Raw genomic sequence first — 16,153 nt, 5'->3', positions numbered from 1 at the left:
GGGCCCTGTACCTAGCTATAGCAAAACTCCGTTCATGTGAACTATTCTACCACATCTCTCTTACCTGAATAAACGTAAAGCTCTGCAAGCGTTCAGAATTCTTATTTCTCTTGTTTGTTTCCACGCTGCATGTGTTGGTGCAGAACTATTTCAGTTGTCTGTCCTGCTTTCTCCTTGGTCAGCAGGCTTGAGGAGACACCACTTCGTTTCCTTCCTTATCCCAGAGCCCTTCTGTTGCCAGAAGAGTAAGGAAAGTTTCCAGCCTTCTCCATTTTGGAAGTCTCCATTTGGCTGTTGTTCAACTGTAGCCTTTGATTGTCCTTCTGTGATACACAGAATTTGGGTTTTTGCCTCTGTAGGGTCTCTGCAAAGACCTTGTCTATCTCCCATTTGTCCTTCCAGGTGCTATTTGATTTGCTAACTCTTCCCGTAGCTACTATGTAGTGAATCAATGCCTTGAGCGGAGCATGTCCCCCACAAGTCAGGCTGCTATTGCTCCCAGCCTCAGGGAGAAGGCACCATGCGCTCCCTGCAAGCCAAGACCTGAACAGCTGTGGCCTCCCAAGAGCAATGCTGGCACCACTGAGATGCGAGGGTCACTTCAGCTGGTGCTGGGGATGCTTTATGACATGCCACCATCACTGTTGCACCAACTGTAGCAATCCTGCACACCAAGGCAGTGTTTTGGGGGCCACTTCTAAGCAAACATCTGCATTGTCTGTCAAGTCCCTGTTTATCTAACCTATAGGCAAGTGATACAATTTTGAATTTAAATTAGTGGTTTGGGTGGTTTTTTAAGATACTCTTATATTCTCATCTTTATCTGTTTGCCTGATTAATTGTATTATTTGTTTCAGGGACTACTGGCCTTAGAGGGTGAGCTGACTCCTATTCTTGTCCAGATGGTAAAAAGTGCTAATATGAATGGTCTGTTGGACAGTGACAGTGATTCTTTAAGCAGTTGTCAGCATCGTGTTAAAGCAAGACTCCATGAAATTCTCCAGAGAGACAGAGAATTTACTGCTGATGACTATGATAAGGTTAGTATACAGTTAGTGTCCTATAAAATGAAATAAATAGTCACACAGATTCTTGTGTAAAAGTAATGAGCAGTGATTTTATGTATCTATTCTGAAAAATTATTTGTGTGCTTGCAAATAGTTTGAACTACAAAGGAAGCTGTACCAATTGCGATATTAGATATTTTGAGCTGTCTTGCAATTTGAGTAATCAGAATAGCTACAAACTTCGAAATAGGAGTAGGTAGGGACCTCATTCGTAAATCTTTTTCACTGTTCCATTGAAAATATTTCAAATATTCAAGAAATGAAACTATACTGTTTACATTTTCTGTAATCTTTACTTTGACAGTGTGTGGTATTACAAAATATATTGCCTGCCTACCGCAGTTGTTTCAATATTTAATCTGCTACAAGACTTTTTTTTTTAATTCTTAAGAATACTAAGATGCTAAAAACCAGTAGAATACTTTCTAATCAGTGAAAGGAAATGTCTCATTAACATGCAAAATTAGTGCATATTAATACAGTTTGTGCTGACTTAGTACAGAACACACATGATTGTTCCTGGTTTTAAATGCGAGTAATGTTTGTTATTGTTAAGAAACTTCTTTCTCTTTCAGTTGCCCTTACTTTCTCTGGTGTAACAACTAAATACAAGTCCTCAAATGAGGTTTAAGCTTAAACTGCTATTTTCTAAAAGGTATTGAGAGCAAATTATTAAAAAATAATTTTACTACCCTGCTACTACTACTACTCTATGTGGATGCGCTTAAACATATAGATTATAAGTATCATCCAAACCACTGCCAGCAGTGGATTTAATAGTACTAAAAAAAAAGTGAGAGGGTACAAGTTTTCAAGGGTTTGTTTATATTCCTCCTTGGTTTTGCTATATAATCGGATTTGAAAGGTGGCTGGAATTAATAGAGCACACTCTTCTAAGACAGTCACTGACAGTAACTAACCTTTGGGATTAAAAAATGATAACTTTTTTGAGTTTTTTTTGTTTGATTGGTTGGGTTTTTTAACTTACTTGAGGAAATTTGGGAAAACAATATGTTTTTTTTTTCTGTGCCAGAGCACCTTTCCTATTGATTTACTTGGTCATAATAGGGAGGTAGAAACTGCTTACAATTAGGTAGAGGGCAGAAGTTTTCCATATCCAAATTATCTATGCATTTCAGGAAACTGGGAAAAGTGCAATATGTATGTGTATTATGTATATAAATTATTGTGTAATATCATTGTTCGCCTACTTCAGATTATGCAGACTTTTCTGAAAAAATGAGGCTAAGTCTCACTTACATGGATATTGACTGTATTGTTTTAGTGACACTCAACTTGATGGTGACTGATAATTTGTAGCTTCTACAATTTCTATAATTAAGTCAGCTCTGAAGGATATCTTGTATGTTCTTGATATATGTGCATTTAAAGGGTTTCTTTTTGTTTGTGTTTGTGTGCTGCAGTCCTATAGAAACAAAAACCTAAAACAGGAAGAGACAAACTTTTTTCAGGTATCAGTTACTATTGCAAATCTGGTTCTTCCTTTCAGTTGTGCTAAGGATGATACTTTGTAGAACAAAAAGTATTATGTGAGGCACGTAGCCTAAAGATAACATTTGTTACAGAATTTTTTGTAAGCTTTTGAATACAGTAGTTACTTGAAAGGAAGTTATGGGAAGTTGCTAAGTATGTCCAAAGTTTTAAATGTCTTTCCAATTTTCCTGTCTTGGAACAAAAAAGGAGTTTTAGGAACTCGTGAAACTGCTCATGTTTACTGTATAGAATTAGTTGCCCTATGAATTTCTTGAATCTCTAGTAAATCTTACTACCTTTTGATATATTTTGTTTTCTTAATGCCTCAAAGGGAGTAGATAATTGAGAAATGGTTTCAACCTGCTTGAATGCTTTTTCTCCAATACTTGGAATCTTTTGAATTTTCCATTTTACCTCCCTAGTTCTTTCAAATCTAGTCAGTTTGTTTAGATAATTTTGTGTTTATCTCAACTTGCAGCTTACTCCATCTGGAAGCATCTCATTGATAAAATCAATGCAGGTTATTAAAAATCCTGTAAAGACATGTGACAAGGTCTATTCCTTGATCCAGAGCTTGACTTCTCAGATCAGGCAAAGAATGGAAGATCCAAAGTCTGCAGGTACTTAAACATTTTTATAGTTGTATTTAGTTTCTTTTGTTTACATCTGAGAGAGAATTGTAACATAACTTTTCTTCATTAAACTCACTTTTAGCAGAACTTTAATCAACAATGGGTTAGGGATTTTCACAGTTTGATTCCATCTGCATAATTTTAGAGTAAAAAGCAGGAGGAACATGTGGTCGTATTGCAGGTAAGGGCTCTTTGTGGTGGTCAGAAGTTCAGGCTAGTCCTCAAATGTTTGCAGAAATTCTTGTCTTAATTATTTGAAAGTCAGCAGTCAACAAGAGTAATAGAGGAAAAGCAGATGGTACTAAAGCTAAGTTACATAGGTACATTTTATATTTAAGTATCTTAAGTATCTTCAGTATCAGCTGAAGATCTGTTGCTTGCTGCATGATGCATAGTAGTATTGCATACAATGATGCTCAGTATTAATGGTGCTGAACCAATGACACAGGAAAACTAGAGCTGGGAGTGACCACAGTGCTTTTTTTGGTACTAGCTAAATAGTGGAATATTTGCTGTCAGTGTTCTCTGCAGTGTATAGCATGCAAACAGCTTCTGTTCTGAGGTTGAGCAGTACAAGTGTCACGTGTAGATAGTGTCAGTGGTTTTTGTCTGTTTGGTCTAATTTCTTGTCCTGGGATGCAGATAATCCATCCTTTCTACCATTCTCTTGGCTCTTGCTGTTGACACATGCAAGAGAGAGAGACAGATGGGATGTGTGGTCTGCTGTAAAACAAGAGATCGTGTCATGCTCCTCTTCCTCCCTCCTAGAATTTTCTTACAGCTTTTTTTGCTGCTTTTTTATATATATGATCTGTGCTGTAGGACATACTATTCTTGGTGCTGCAGCTTTGTTTAAAGAGCCAGTGGTGTATTTCTGCAGTGAAGCTTTCTACTATTTTGATGTAGCTTTGTAGCTGTGATGCTTTCAGCAGTAAAATTAACTATTTGCATATCTGTTCCCTCTCCTTAGAAGTAATGCTGTTAATGTATTTGATCCCTTTTATCCCTCTGTATTCAACTGTTACTACCATGTAATTAAAATTTCCCTTTTTTTACTTGGATGGTCTTGATTACTTATATGAGATATGTGTCTATCCAGATATTCAGCTGTACCACAGTGAAACACTAGAACTGATGCTGCGCAGGTGGGCCAAGCTGGAAAAAGACTTCAAAACAAAAAACGGAAGATATGATATTAGCAAAATTCCTGATATTTACGACTGTATAAAATATGATGTGCAGCACAATGGCTCCTTAAAATTAGAAAACACAATGGAATTATACAGGCTTTCAAAGGCTTTAGCTGACATTGTGATCCCTCAGGTAAGCATTTTCAATTATTAAATAGAATAAATTGTAGAATAAATGCTTTTTCAAATTTTGTGAAACGTCTACTCTTTCTTTTCTATTGAAGGTTCCTGTATTTTGAGTAATAGAAGCCTTTAACGTTACCTCTTATTTTCCGATAGCAAGCTGATTATTTTTTGTAAGAAAAATTTGATTCACAATTCATTAAGCTGTGTTCAAAGTGAATTTTTCTAGCAATTTAAGCTGTGGTCATTTCTGCTTCCTTTCCTGCAGTGTATTAAAATAAAGTGGTTAATCTCAGCCATTCTTTACAGATTTAAGTGGCGCTCCTGTGAACAATTGTGTATTCTGAAAGTGCATTTAATTTCTTTCTTCCTGCTTTTAGAAATTTCATTTTCAGGCTCTTTGCAAATGACACTGTTAGTCCTAATCTATCTAATTTCACTTGTCTTAAGCAATTTAAATTTAAAAAGACCTTTCTGCTGCTTCAAAATGCTAACATTCCCTGATAAAAATGTAGATATTAAGTTTCATAGAATTTCAGCCAGAAGCAAACAAGTTAAACTTCCATATACTACAGGCTGTTAAACTCAGATTAGCTCTAAAATGTTGTAGGCTGCAGGACATGAAATTATTTCCTGATAACAGTACAGAACAGACTAAGGCTTTCCCCAAGTGTCCATGCAGTTACAGAGCACTGTTTTAAGAGAGGTATTATCCGATTGTATGCAGCAAGTGAGGGAACTTCTTCCTCTCCCCATTTCTCAAACTCCCTGGCAGCAAGGAGGACAAAAAGAGCAATGATACTAAGTATGTGTTGTGTTATGTAGGCCTGTTAAGATTAAATTTTGAACAGAGTGTTAGAGAAGAGTAGGTAAAAATTAAACACAAAGGAATTAAAACAAAGAAAACTTGATAAGCCTACATAATGCAAAGAAAAAGTGATTATGTTGCTTTCTAGGGTAACTAGAAGATCCATCATAATGATGAGAGCGCTTTCATATCATGTGCAGCACAGAGCATGAAGCTTCTGGAAGAGGAGATTTTTAAACATTGCAGATACTGTAACAGATATAATCTTTCCCAGTTGTATTTAACTACCATTTTCAGTATTATTTGAGGTGAACAGGAGATCTTCTGTGGGGTGGTTTACCCCAAACGAAAGTAGACATATTAAGCGGGCAATGTGCCTATGTCTCTTTATAGACTGTTTAAAAAACCAAAAAGTTACTTGAAATCAGGTGAGATGAAATGCATCATAGATGTCTAAATCTGAGGAGGGGGGAGGAGTGAGGTGGGGAGGAGGAATAATTCCCTAGCTGTTTTGCTTAAGAAAAAGAGCTTCATCATACCAGAAGGTGAATCCACTTTTGTGGTTTAACTAGTGAATGAAAAACTGTTTCTCTGTGTCAAATCAAACAGCAAAAAGGCAAACCCCTTGTTACTTGAAGGGACATCAGTAATCACATGTAACAAAAATGTTTAACAAAACAGTTTGCAGCCAGAGCAACCTAGTAGATGACTAATTGGCTTTAATATACAAGCTTTGAATTAGAAGGCATTTTAATCTTTAACTGAATTTTAAAAGTCAGTTTCTTCTTACACAGGAATATGGTATTTCTAAGGCTGAGAAACTAGAGATTGCCAAAGGTTACTGCACTCCTCTAGTTAGAAAAATCCGTTCTGACCTTCAGAGAACTCAAGATGATGATACTGTAAATAAGCTTCACCCTCTGTAAGTCTTCTACTTTTTTACATGGTTACAATAATTTCTGTAAAACTTAATAGAGATACTCCATAGCTTTCATATTTGAAATGTCTTACTAGCTCATAGTAATATAAAAAGTATGATTTATTTATTTGTGGATAGCTATTTATAAAGTAGGGACACATCTCATTATGGTCTAATAAGACTTCTTTTCTTTCAAGTTACTCCAGGGGTGTTATGTCTCCTGAACGCCATGTTCGTACACGGCTGTATTTCACCAGCGAGAGTCATGTCCACTCCCTGTTATCCACCCTTCGTTATGGTGCCTTATGTGATGTAAGTTGAACACTTTTTCTGTTAAAGCTCTGATATTTTGAGAGGAACCAAAGGACTCAATCTTACTAAAACTGTATCAATTGAAAGCTTAATTTTCTTAAGTGGCTTTGAAATTTATCACACTTTTTCGAACGTTTGATTTCCTATTATATATGCAGAAACATATTTCAAATTGCTGGTGTGCACATTGGTGGAAATCAGCATGCCCTTTAAAGTAATGCTGAATTCCATTGGTGTGTCCAGCTGTACATGGTACGGTCTCAAAGAGATTTGAAAAGGGCAGATAATCCATTTTTTTGTCTTACGTTGTCACCTATAAGTCTTCCAACTCTTTTACCTTTCAAGTTATCATTCAGGGTTCTCTTTTGGACTTCACTTTTGGACTGGCTTATTATTTTTGACCATTGGCGTATTGTCAAGACCTCCCTACCTGACTTCAAGAATGCTCATGCAGTGCAAAGTTTCTCCTGTTCAGTGGATTGTCTTACTTTCCTATACTATCATAGAATACCTTGAAAGTGGTGCATTATTCTCCATCTGATTGGCTTTGAAACGAAGGACTAAAAAAGACAAGGTCTCCAGATTCAGAGATGACCTAACTGAGCTCTTGAAGAGGATAAATGCAGCACTACAAAGCCTATACGACCTCTTCTAAGATAGAGCTTGATTAATATACTAACTTTTGAAATGGTTGTATTGACATACTTGCTTCTGGTAATGGATGACTAAACTCACTGATGGCAAAAGCGTTTTTAACTCTAGATCTCTGTGACATATGCTACATTCCTAGTTTTAGGCTGATAAACTTTTAAGTTTCCTTTAAGGTGGGTTACTAAATGTATTTTTTCTAGAGCATGAAAAAAGGTGAATATTAGTTTTAAATAGTTTGGGATGTGATGGTTATTTTTTGTCTATATACTAGAAGCCTTCATTTCATCTGTTTGACTGGTAGAGTGATATCTAGAAACATTTTCCACAATATACTAGTTGAAATGAGTTTATTGCAAAATTAACAATTCCCATCAGGAGAGTTTAAAATGGTGCCTCTGTCTACAAGACATATATCGTCATTAGCGAAAGAACATGAAAGATACACTGAAATAAAATACGAAAGTTCTGATCTCCACTTTTCATTCATTTGATGAGTAATTTTAAGTCACTTTTTTTTTCTGGTTGTACCTGTTTTTTCCTTAGCTGTGAAAAGCTTCGTACTTCTGCTGTGAATGTAAAATCCATGTAAATGGGGAAAAAGGGAAATCATCAGTCTTTTTAAAAAAAATAGCTGTTTTTTATTTGTTGATTTTTTTTTTTCCCCCCCTTCATAAGGAATCAAAAGATGAACAATGGAAACGAGCTATGGATTATTTAAATGTTGTCAATGAACTCAATTACATGACACAGATTGTTATCATGCTTTATGAGGATCCAAACAAGGTATTTAAAAAGGATAAATATCTTCAGAAACAAGTAGTGCTAAGCTATGTATTAAAGTGTAAACCTATTTAATCATTTTTCTTCAGGAACTTTCTTCAGAAGAACGTTTTCATGTAGAGCTGCACTTTAGTCCAGGAGCCAAAGGCTGTGAGGAAGACAAAAATTTACCAGCTGGATATGGATACAGACCTGCCTCCAGAGAGGTAATAATTATGCCTTTCTTTAAAGCAAAAGTTAGTTTTTCTGGATTCAGACATACCTAAAATAAACACTGGGAAATTGTTAGGTAAAAAATACAAATGTGATTTTAATTTTGGTAGAAAAATTTCTAGTAAAATATAGGCAGTCCCAATGTATTATTCCATTTTGAATGGACACTGAGATAACGGACACAGATAATTTGGATCTTCTATGGCTTTGCCAGAATTTTTGCTAGATACATGAAATACTGTAAGAAAAGTGATATCAGCATCAGTGTCACATCAATGATATTCTGCCAACTGAAAGAAATATTTAAGAAAGTAAGGTAGTTTGGCATGTTTGCGAATACAGATTGTTGAGAAAGGATTGATATTTTCAAAGATGTAGGGGCAGGTCTGTGGAGTTACCACCTTCTTTTTGAGAAATGAATGAAAGCAAAGTTTGGCTGGAATTCTTCTGTTGATTTGTGGGGCCAGGATTTTATTACTATGTCAACAGAAAATTGGAGTAAGATACATTGGCTGAACAGTGTGGTTAATTAGGACCACACTGTCATATGCAGTGGCTGGTTAGGAGCGAATACGCATAGATTATTAAAGTCTAGAGCAATTTGTTCAATAATATGTGATTTACATCTTGTAGTTTTAAAATCGGCTTGCTTTATGTTCACGCAGAAGATTCATTTAACAGCCACTCTCTCTACATGTTGCAAGGTGTGCAGCTAAACTGAAGATGAATTATGTATTGTTTGTAGAATGAAGGCTCGAAGAAAACCTCTCACAGAAATGATAGTGATGAGGAGGCACACACTTCTAAAAGAGATGAAACAGATCGGTCAGTAGTGATGTTCAAGCCAATGGTATCAGACCCAATTCACATACACAGAAAGTCACCCCTTCCAAGATCCAGGAAGATTGGTTCTGTTGAAGTAAGTGTTTATGTTCCGGATAACGTCTTTCATAGAAATTAACTTTTGCTTACTTCTAACAAAACAAAACCAAATGTAATTCTGCTTTTGATTACACAGAACCAGTATGATGTTACGTCTCACAAAAGGGTTGCTCTTATTCTATGGGAAATCCTTCCTGGCAGTAATTGTCTGGAAGGAATTTTTTTTTAAATGAATTATTATTTTGTGATGAGACTTAATTCCTTTTTTCTTTTTAAGCCATTTTAGAAAAGCCAATATTTGAAAATGAAGACTTTTTCAGTCTAAACCTACATCTTCAAACTAACATACATTGCTTTTGTATTCATCCTTACCAGACAGCTGCTATTGGGAATTAAGCAAACCTTCAGGGTGATCATGCTGAGAGGGAAAGGAGGGATTGGGGGCGGTAGGGGAGGTACAGGAGAGACAGTCCTCTGCTGTATTTGCTTTCATGTGGGGTGAAAGTGACTCCACTTGTCAAGCATTTTAAGGTAAGAGAATAAACTGGAAGCTTTTTTTTTTAGGTGGGTGGGGTTTGTGTTTCATGAATTCTGTAGATAACATCTTGAACAGTCTAGTCTCCTGTTTTGAAGGCCATGACATCTAGGTGTGCTTCACAGATATGGCTTTAATGTCACAGAGGTGGAGGGATGCACGGTGGTACCACTGATACCATTTGTATGGTTGAGTGGCAAAGCTGCAGATGGTGCATAGTGGCACTTCTGTGATATTAATGCTAGAAGCAGACTAACAGCTTCTTATTGCCTCATTTTCAGTTGCTTAAAACCATCAGAAATGAAGATTCACACCAAAAGCTTTTCCTTTCATGTTTGTGTTGGGAATGGGCTGTTTGTATGCAATGAAAGTATTACAGATTTGCAAGTAACTTGGTTATTGGTAGTGTGGAGAGAAAAAGATGCATGGTTCCCTTCTATAAGGATATCTGTATAACTTCACATGACTTCCATAAATTAACAGAGATAATAAATGTGAATGTCTTACATTTTCTATTTCCAAGTTTTATCATAAACAAATGCTCACAACATCATATTTTGGATTTTTAAAAGCTGTTTTCACTATGATCATGCAAACTCCCCTCCTAGTTATGAGTTCACGTACGCACAACTTAATAGTCTATTACTTCAAACTTTTAACCATTTTCATTTTCATAAATTATGTAGAAGTTACTTTTAAAAGGTATCAATAACACAAATTGCTGATTTTGACTGTGCAGATAATGTATGTTCAGATGGAATGTGTTTCAGCATTCAGTGCTTGTTTATTTGGTGAAAGAAAATAGTCAATTTAAAGAAAACATACACTATGAAACTTTTTTGAAAAAGTAAAATTGGAAGTTTCATCTGGCCTACTGAAATCTGCAAAACCAGTATTTGGAATATTTAAACCAAATGTTATTTTCAAGTGTTTAAAAAAAGTCATTGCAACTTAAACTGCAACTGCCTTGAACCTTTTTTGTTTTTTTTTCCTATAAGACAATTCTCTCTTCACCTATGTCCATTAATTTGAAAGGACACTGTCAGGTGTGAGATTATATGGAAGTTTTAATCTGGGATACAGTCAGCAATATTTACAGAAGGGATTACAACTGTGATTGAGTCATGAAAATAAAAAAAAGCAGAGTTCTAACACTAATACAAGAAAGTAAGGCTCATCAGCATTGGAAATCCAATTCCATATTGCTAAAAATGTTGATTGCTAATGATACATAATGATGTAGAGCATGGAGGATTCTTAGCCTGACACTGTCCTCCCTTGAAGTCTTAATAGGTGTCCAGCATCAGATCATTTTTAGGGCTTTTTTAAGGTTGGAAAACTTAGGTTGATGCTACTACCAGTGAGTCAGCTGTAAAGTCTCAAAGGCGATTCTAAAAATGAGAATTTTTTAGATAGCCTAGAAATGAAAACTATTCAGTAATAAATAGGAAAGTTTAATGTACTTAAAGGGGGAAAACTATTAAACAGTATGTCACGGATAACAGATGTTCTGTTTCCAACAGGTGAGAAATTCTTAAAATTATGAATCAATTATTGATAACAATTACTTTTCTCTCATATCTACTAATTAGTCTACCAGAAATTTGGTCGAAGTGTTGTATTAAAACATATAATTGGATTAAAAGATGTAAGTGCAACTGATAACTTCCTAGTATTGTAATATTACTCTTCCCTATTCACTGTTTAATAGTTTTAAAAGCAGTAAATAAAAGGGTGCAAGCAGATTGGGTTTTTTTCTTTTCTGTTCATTTGGCTCTGTTGAATCTAACTTTGCATGCTTTGCTGTTTTTTGCCCCCTTTCTCACTTCCAGGAAGAGAGCCCCCTGAGTGTGTCTAGCCCAGAGTGTATTGGTACCTGGCTGCATTACACCAGTGGTGTGGGTACTGGGCGTCGAAGACGCAGATCAGGGGAACAAATCACTTCTTCCCCTGTCTCCCCTAAATCATTGGCTTTCACATCCAGTATTTTTGGCTCATGGCAACAGGTTTTTAAACTTTACTTCATTAAACATTATTATGCATTCCAAGCAACAACCAACTGTCTTTAAGGACATCTAATCCCTTGTTATGGATTATGTTTGAAGCAAATTCTTCCACTTCTTAAAATTACTTCCCGAGAATGTTTGGGGGAAAAAGAGCAAGTGCATGTTTTTCCACTGAATGTGTTACATGTTTTCCTAAAAAATTTGGTTTCTTTATAGGAATTGCAAATGTTACCACTGTAAAAAAGACTTAGTCTACTGCCTAATGAAACAGATTTCTGCTTTGGTTTAGTTGTCCTTTAAGACTTTAAAAACAGCATTGCTTAATTTGGTGGTAGGTAAATTGAAAAACTTTTTTTAAATAATTGCAACCAATACCATTTAAAATAATTTATTTGGTACTTCATATTGCTATTCAAAACTTGTTTTGCATATATCATATTTTCAGTGGCCTGGTATTAACTATTGCAGGGAACAAACTCTAGCACTAATAATTCTCGCCTTCTGTATCCGGAGGTATCTGAAACTCCCAACACAGTACATCATCCATTGACTTGTACAATATTTTGAAGATTTTTCTAAATATTGGGGGGGAAAGGCAGGAAAAAAAGAAACAGTAAATTTTTTTGAATACCAGTGAAGATCTAAAGTTTGCTTAGTATGTCGAGATATTGTTCACATGTATGACAATGGATGGTGTTCTGTTAACCATATCCTTATTCTTTGAAAATTTTCATAATTGCTTTTTATTGTGGAAAATTCTAAAACTATTTACATAGGAAAAGTTTATATCAGTAAAGGCTGTGAGCATCTGAAGATTACACTGATTGAGCCCGTGCATGGATCAGTGATTGTATGGTGTCCTCAATAGCTTGTCTGTCTTTCCTTCCCTCCCCTCCTTTTTTCAATACAGGCGCAGTTTAGGAGAGTGCATTTGGTAAAATGAAATAAAATGTCTCAAATGTCTGTTCTCATATCTGTCTTGGTCTGTGTCCTTTCTCATTCTGAATGCTTGCTTTGCACCACTTCATTGCAAGGAACTCATATGTGAAATGGACTCCCTTCAGAAGGGGATATTGCATGATCTTTCATGTTTCCTTTACATATTTTTACTAACACTTATCATACAGCTTATTAACACTTGTCTGAAACAGGCTGCTGTATCAAGTTAAATGGACGTTTCATGCTGCTGTTCTACTTTCCCTTATTTTTCTGTTTTTTATATCCAGGTCCTGTCAGAAAGCAATAGTAACTTACGAACACCGAGAACTATTCTGGAACAAAAGCAGAGTGGTCTAGGTATGTGCCTACAATTGAAATTTTGTTTGATGTTAGCAGCTTTTCATCTGCCCATTGTTCTGTACAGTTGTACATTCTTTGAATAGCTTTTATGTTAACAGGATCCAGTAGTACTTGTTATCAATAATATATGCTTATGAACTGGACGATCTTTCTGCAGCAAAACTTTTAAAATAAATCATAACTGAAAAGAGCAAATTGTTTGAGACTGTTCACGCTACTGACTCTGTACTGCTCGCAACAGGTACACAGGATTATTTTTAACATAAAGTAGATTTTTAAGATAATGTAGATCATGACTGAGTTTTTGGGTTTTGCAAGAATCTTTTGGATTGAAATGGCCTGCACTGGAAACCGTTAAAACACTTTTCTTGAAAATTAACGTTTCCTACGGTGGGCAATTGATGGAATTGAAGGTGTTTTTCCAAGGGGAGGAGGATGGAGAACAAACCTCAAGTTTCTTGATTATATCAGGGGTTTTGCACACATTCCCTCTCCTAAAATCAATTTCTTCCTTTCAGCATTAGAATGAATCATACTATAATTCAATGAGATGTTTCAAATTCTTTTAATTCAAGTGGTGCTTTTCTGTTGCTTCTTTGAAACAGGCATACATATGACTGATATGCAAAAATATGAAATCTTGCACTCCTGTAAATCAATATTGCATTTTTTTCTGTAAGTGTGTCTTTTCATGGGAAAAATGAAGTGTAGAAAATGCATAAGCTATATGCATAAACTTAAAAGTAGCTTTTCCTTTCTTTGTCAAGATCTGTATTTTTTGTGTGTCTAATCTTTCTGTGATACTTTTCTCCCTATTATATTTTTCCCTTAGTAAAATGCATACATCAGGTGCTCTTGTTTATCAGTCATGTTTTTTATTGTGTGCTTGCTAGCTAAACAACTTTCCTTTTGCCAATGTGTGACACAATATGGCTTGTGGAAGTTGATGTATTTCTGTGCATAGATTAAGGTATTACATTTGGTGTGAAAGGCTTTTGCCACAGACCAGGCACCAGTTTATTTTGGTTGTGATTGGTCACATGTGCTAGTAATGTTTCCCCTCACTGGGTCATTAAAAGTAATGAAAGGAAATATAACTGGATAGATAGTTGGTTTTCAAAAAAAATCTGCTGCTACTTATCTAAAATGTAAAAGATAAGTTCTTAGTGAAGAACCACTCCTCCTTTCAACTCGTAGTAAAAACTAAAGGAAAAAAATTGCAACATTTTTTTTCCATTTTGTTCATTGTTGTATGTAAATTTCATTTGTGGCTGATGATTATATAAGTTATTTTTATATTTCTGTCTGTGGCTTTCAGTGATTTGTTAAAACTCCATCCTAGTGGCAGGAATGTATGAGTTGTTAACAAAAGTACTCTCACTTGCATGGAGAAGTACAAAAGTCTTCTCAGGAAAGAAAGTCAAGCTAAACTTGGTGGAACTTTTAGGTATTTTCAATTTGTAACATTGTCAGTGACGGTAGCTGAAAATCAAATAGAGTATTTCCAATTTGGTTAACATTTTGTTGGGGTTAGAAGGGAAATATTTCCATATTAAGTCTGTGGAAATGCGCGAGTACTTCATTGCAGCCTGTCATCTCAAAGGTTGATTTGGATGAAAGCAATGAGCAGTATTTTTCTAGTTTATATTTGTTTCAGAACTGCAGGTTTTAAAACACACAACTTTCACATCATCATCATCATCTTGGTTTTGTTTTGTTGTTTTGGTTATGTATACATTGATGCTAACTGGTAACTTTTCTTTACCAAAAGTGAAAACAGGACAAGAACTCACTTTGTTAAAGCCAATCCTCTCTTTGCACGTATAGCAGAGGGTGCTGTGTCATGAGTAGAAGCACAATAATTTATGATAGTTTCAGCCTACAAGTACCACTCTGACATTACAAGCATATTGTGAACCTGTCCAAGGCACTGCCAAAAGCTGCCTTTTGTGTGGTAAGAGCCATGTGCTTGCATGCTGCATGCATCCCCAATGTGAATGGACGAACACCTGGTTGTTGTATGTATTTTCTCTAACTCCCATCAGGGTCTCACTGTGCGGGCCTGTTTAGCACCTCAGTGCTCGGGGGTTCTTCAAGTGCACCTAACCTACAGGATTATGCTCGTACGCATCGTAAAAAGCTGACTTCTTCTGGCTTCATAGATGGTATGTGCACACTCTCGCACATGCACGCACAAACCCATGTGCCACATTAAACTTCTAAAGATAAATTCTAGGTTACTGATTTTAATGGAATCCTAGAATCCTTTGCCTTAGTATTAATTGTGTGAGTTTCTATTGCTTCTTTATTGCCCGTAGCTTCCTTATGTTTAACTTAATAGCACAGTTAATTCTTGTTTCTGTCTTGAATTGAACACTAGCTCACAGACTTGTAAACATGCCAGGAGATTTCAGCAAGTGCATTTTTAAAGTAAACTAAAATTTTGGTTTTGAAATTCTTTTGTGATTTTAAACCTTGGGTTCTATCATTACTTATTGATCTTGAAATGAAATAAATTACTTCGAGCATATACAAGAAATGAAAGAAATAATAAACTACTAACTTAAATACTGACGGTGAAAATTTTAGGATTCCTGACCTTTTCTTGGTGGGGTTTGGATTACAAAAGAGCAGGAGATTTTCAGTTTTGGATAATCTGGGGTAGAGAAGAAACTCTCTCACTAGATTTCAGAATGTAAAAATGCCAAAGCACACCTTTATAACTCTGAGGTGAAACAGTATTCATGCTGTTTTCCCCCCAATTCACTACTCAGTGTTCGACTCTAACCTGATATAACCTTGTATGCCAGAATCACCAGCTCATTCTGCTTGTTTTCATACACTTCATTACACATCTTGTAGTTACCAACAATCCAAATTTTCTTCTTTTTAACCTCTATTTAGATTTTAGCCCTTTTCCCTGGTCCCTTCTGCATGCCACTCAGTTCTAATTCCTTCTCATCTTTTCTTTTTTTCTTTCTTCTTCCTTTCCTTTTTTAAAATGTCCCTCTTTTGGTAGCTGTTACAAATTTCAGGTACCTGTTTTTCTCTTTCTCAGACACCACACGCGGTTCTGCTGTTAAAAGGTTTTCTATCTCATTTGCTCGACACCCAACCAATGGTACGTTTTGCTTTTATTTTAAAAACAAAAACGAAAACAAAAGGTTCCTTGCTTCATCCCTTTTATTTTTATTTCAAATATGGGGTGTACAGTATCATCCAGCCGTCTGTCGTTCCTAACT

At 35.7% G+C, this 16,153-nt stretch overlaps 1 protein-coding gene across 2 annotated transcripts in view; it reads left to right on the top strand.

Moving 5' to 3' along the window:
- The window catches only part of PPIP5K2 (diphosphoinositol pentakisphosphate kinase 2), a 53,536-nt gene that overhangs the window by 28,619 nt on the left and 8,764 nt on the right, over positions 1 to 16,153 (top strand). Inside the window, exons 19-31 of one of the 2 annotated variants that reach the window (XM_075137162.1) lie at positions 858 to 1,040; positions 2,492 to 2,539; positions 3,040 to 3,181; positions 4,293 to 4,516; positions 6,109 to 6,236; positions 6,431 to 6,545; positions 7,872 to 7,979; positions 8,066 to 8,182; positions 8,935 to 9,108; positions 11,439 to 11,612; positions 12,839 to 12,908; positions 14,957 to 15,076; positions 15,970 to 16,032. In XM_075137162.1, the coding sequence (XP_074993263.1) occupies positions 858 to 1,040; positions 2,492 to 2,539; positions 3,040 to 3,181; positions 4,293 to 4,516; positions 6,109 to 6,236; positions 6,431 to 6,545; positions 7,872 to 7,979; positions 8,066 to 8,182; positions 8,935 to 9,108; positions 11,439 to 11,612; positions 12,839 to 12,908; positions 14,957 to 15,076; positions 15,970 to 16,032 (1,666 nt within the window). The remainder of the gene's footprint in view (positions 1 to 857; positions 1,041 to 2,491; positions 2,540 to 3,039; positions 3,182 to 4,292; positions 4,517 to 6,108; positions 6,237 to 6,430; positions 6,546 to 7,871; positions 7,980 to 8,065; positions 8,183 to 8,934; positions 9,109 to 11,438; positions 11,613 to 12,838; positions 12,909 to 14,956; positions 15,077 to 15,969; positions 16,033 to 16,153) is intronic. The other variant, XM_075137163.1, reaches the window with a different exon arrangement.

This window comes from Calonectris borealis, chromosome Z (genome assembly GCF_964195595.1).
Source record: "Calonectris borealis chromosome Z, bCalBor7.hap1.2, whole genome shotgun sequence".
Classification (NCBI taxonomy): Eukaryota; Metazoa; Chordata; class Aves; order Procellariiformes; family Procellariidae; genus Calonectris; species Calonectris borealis.
Note: the sequence above shows the minus strand (reverse complement) of the source record. Positions and strands in the feature narration are given on the sequence as shown.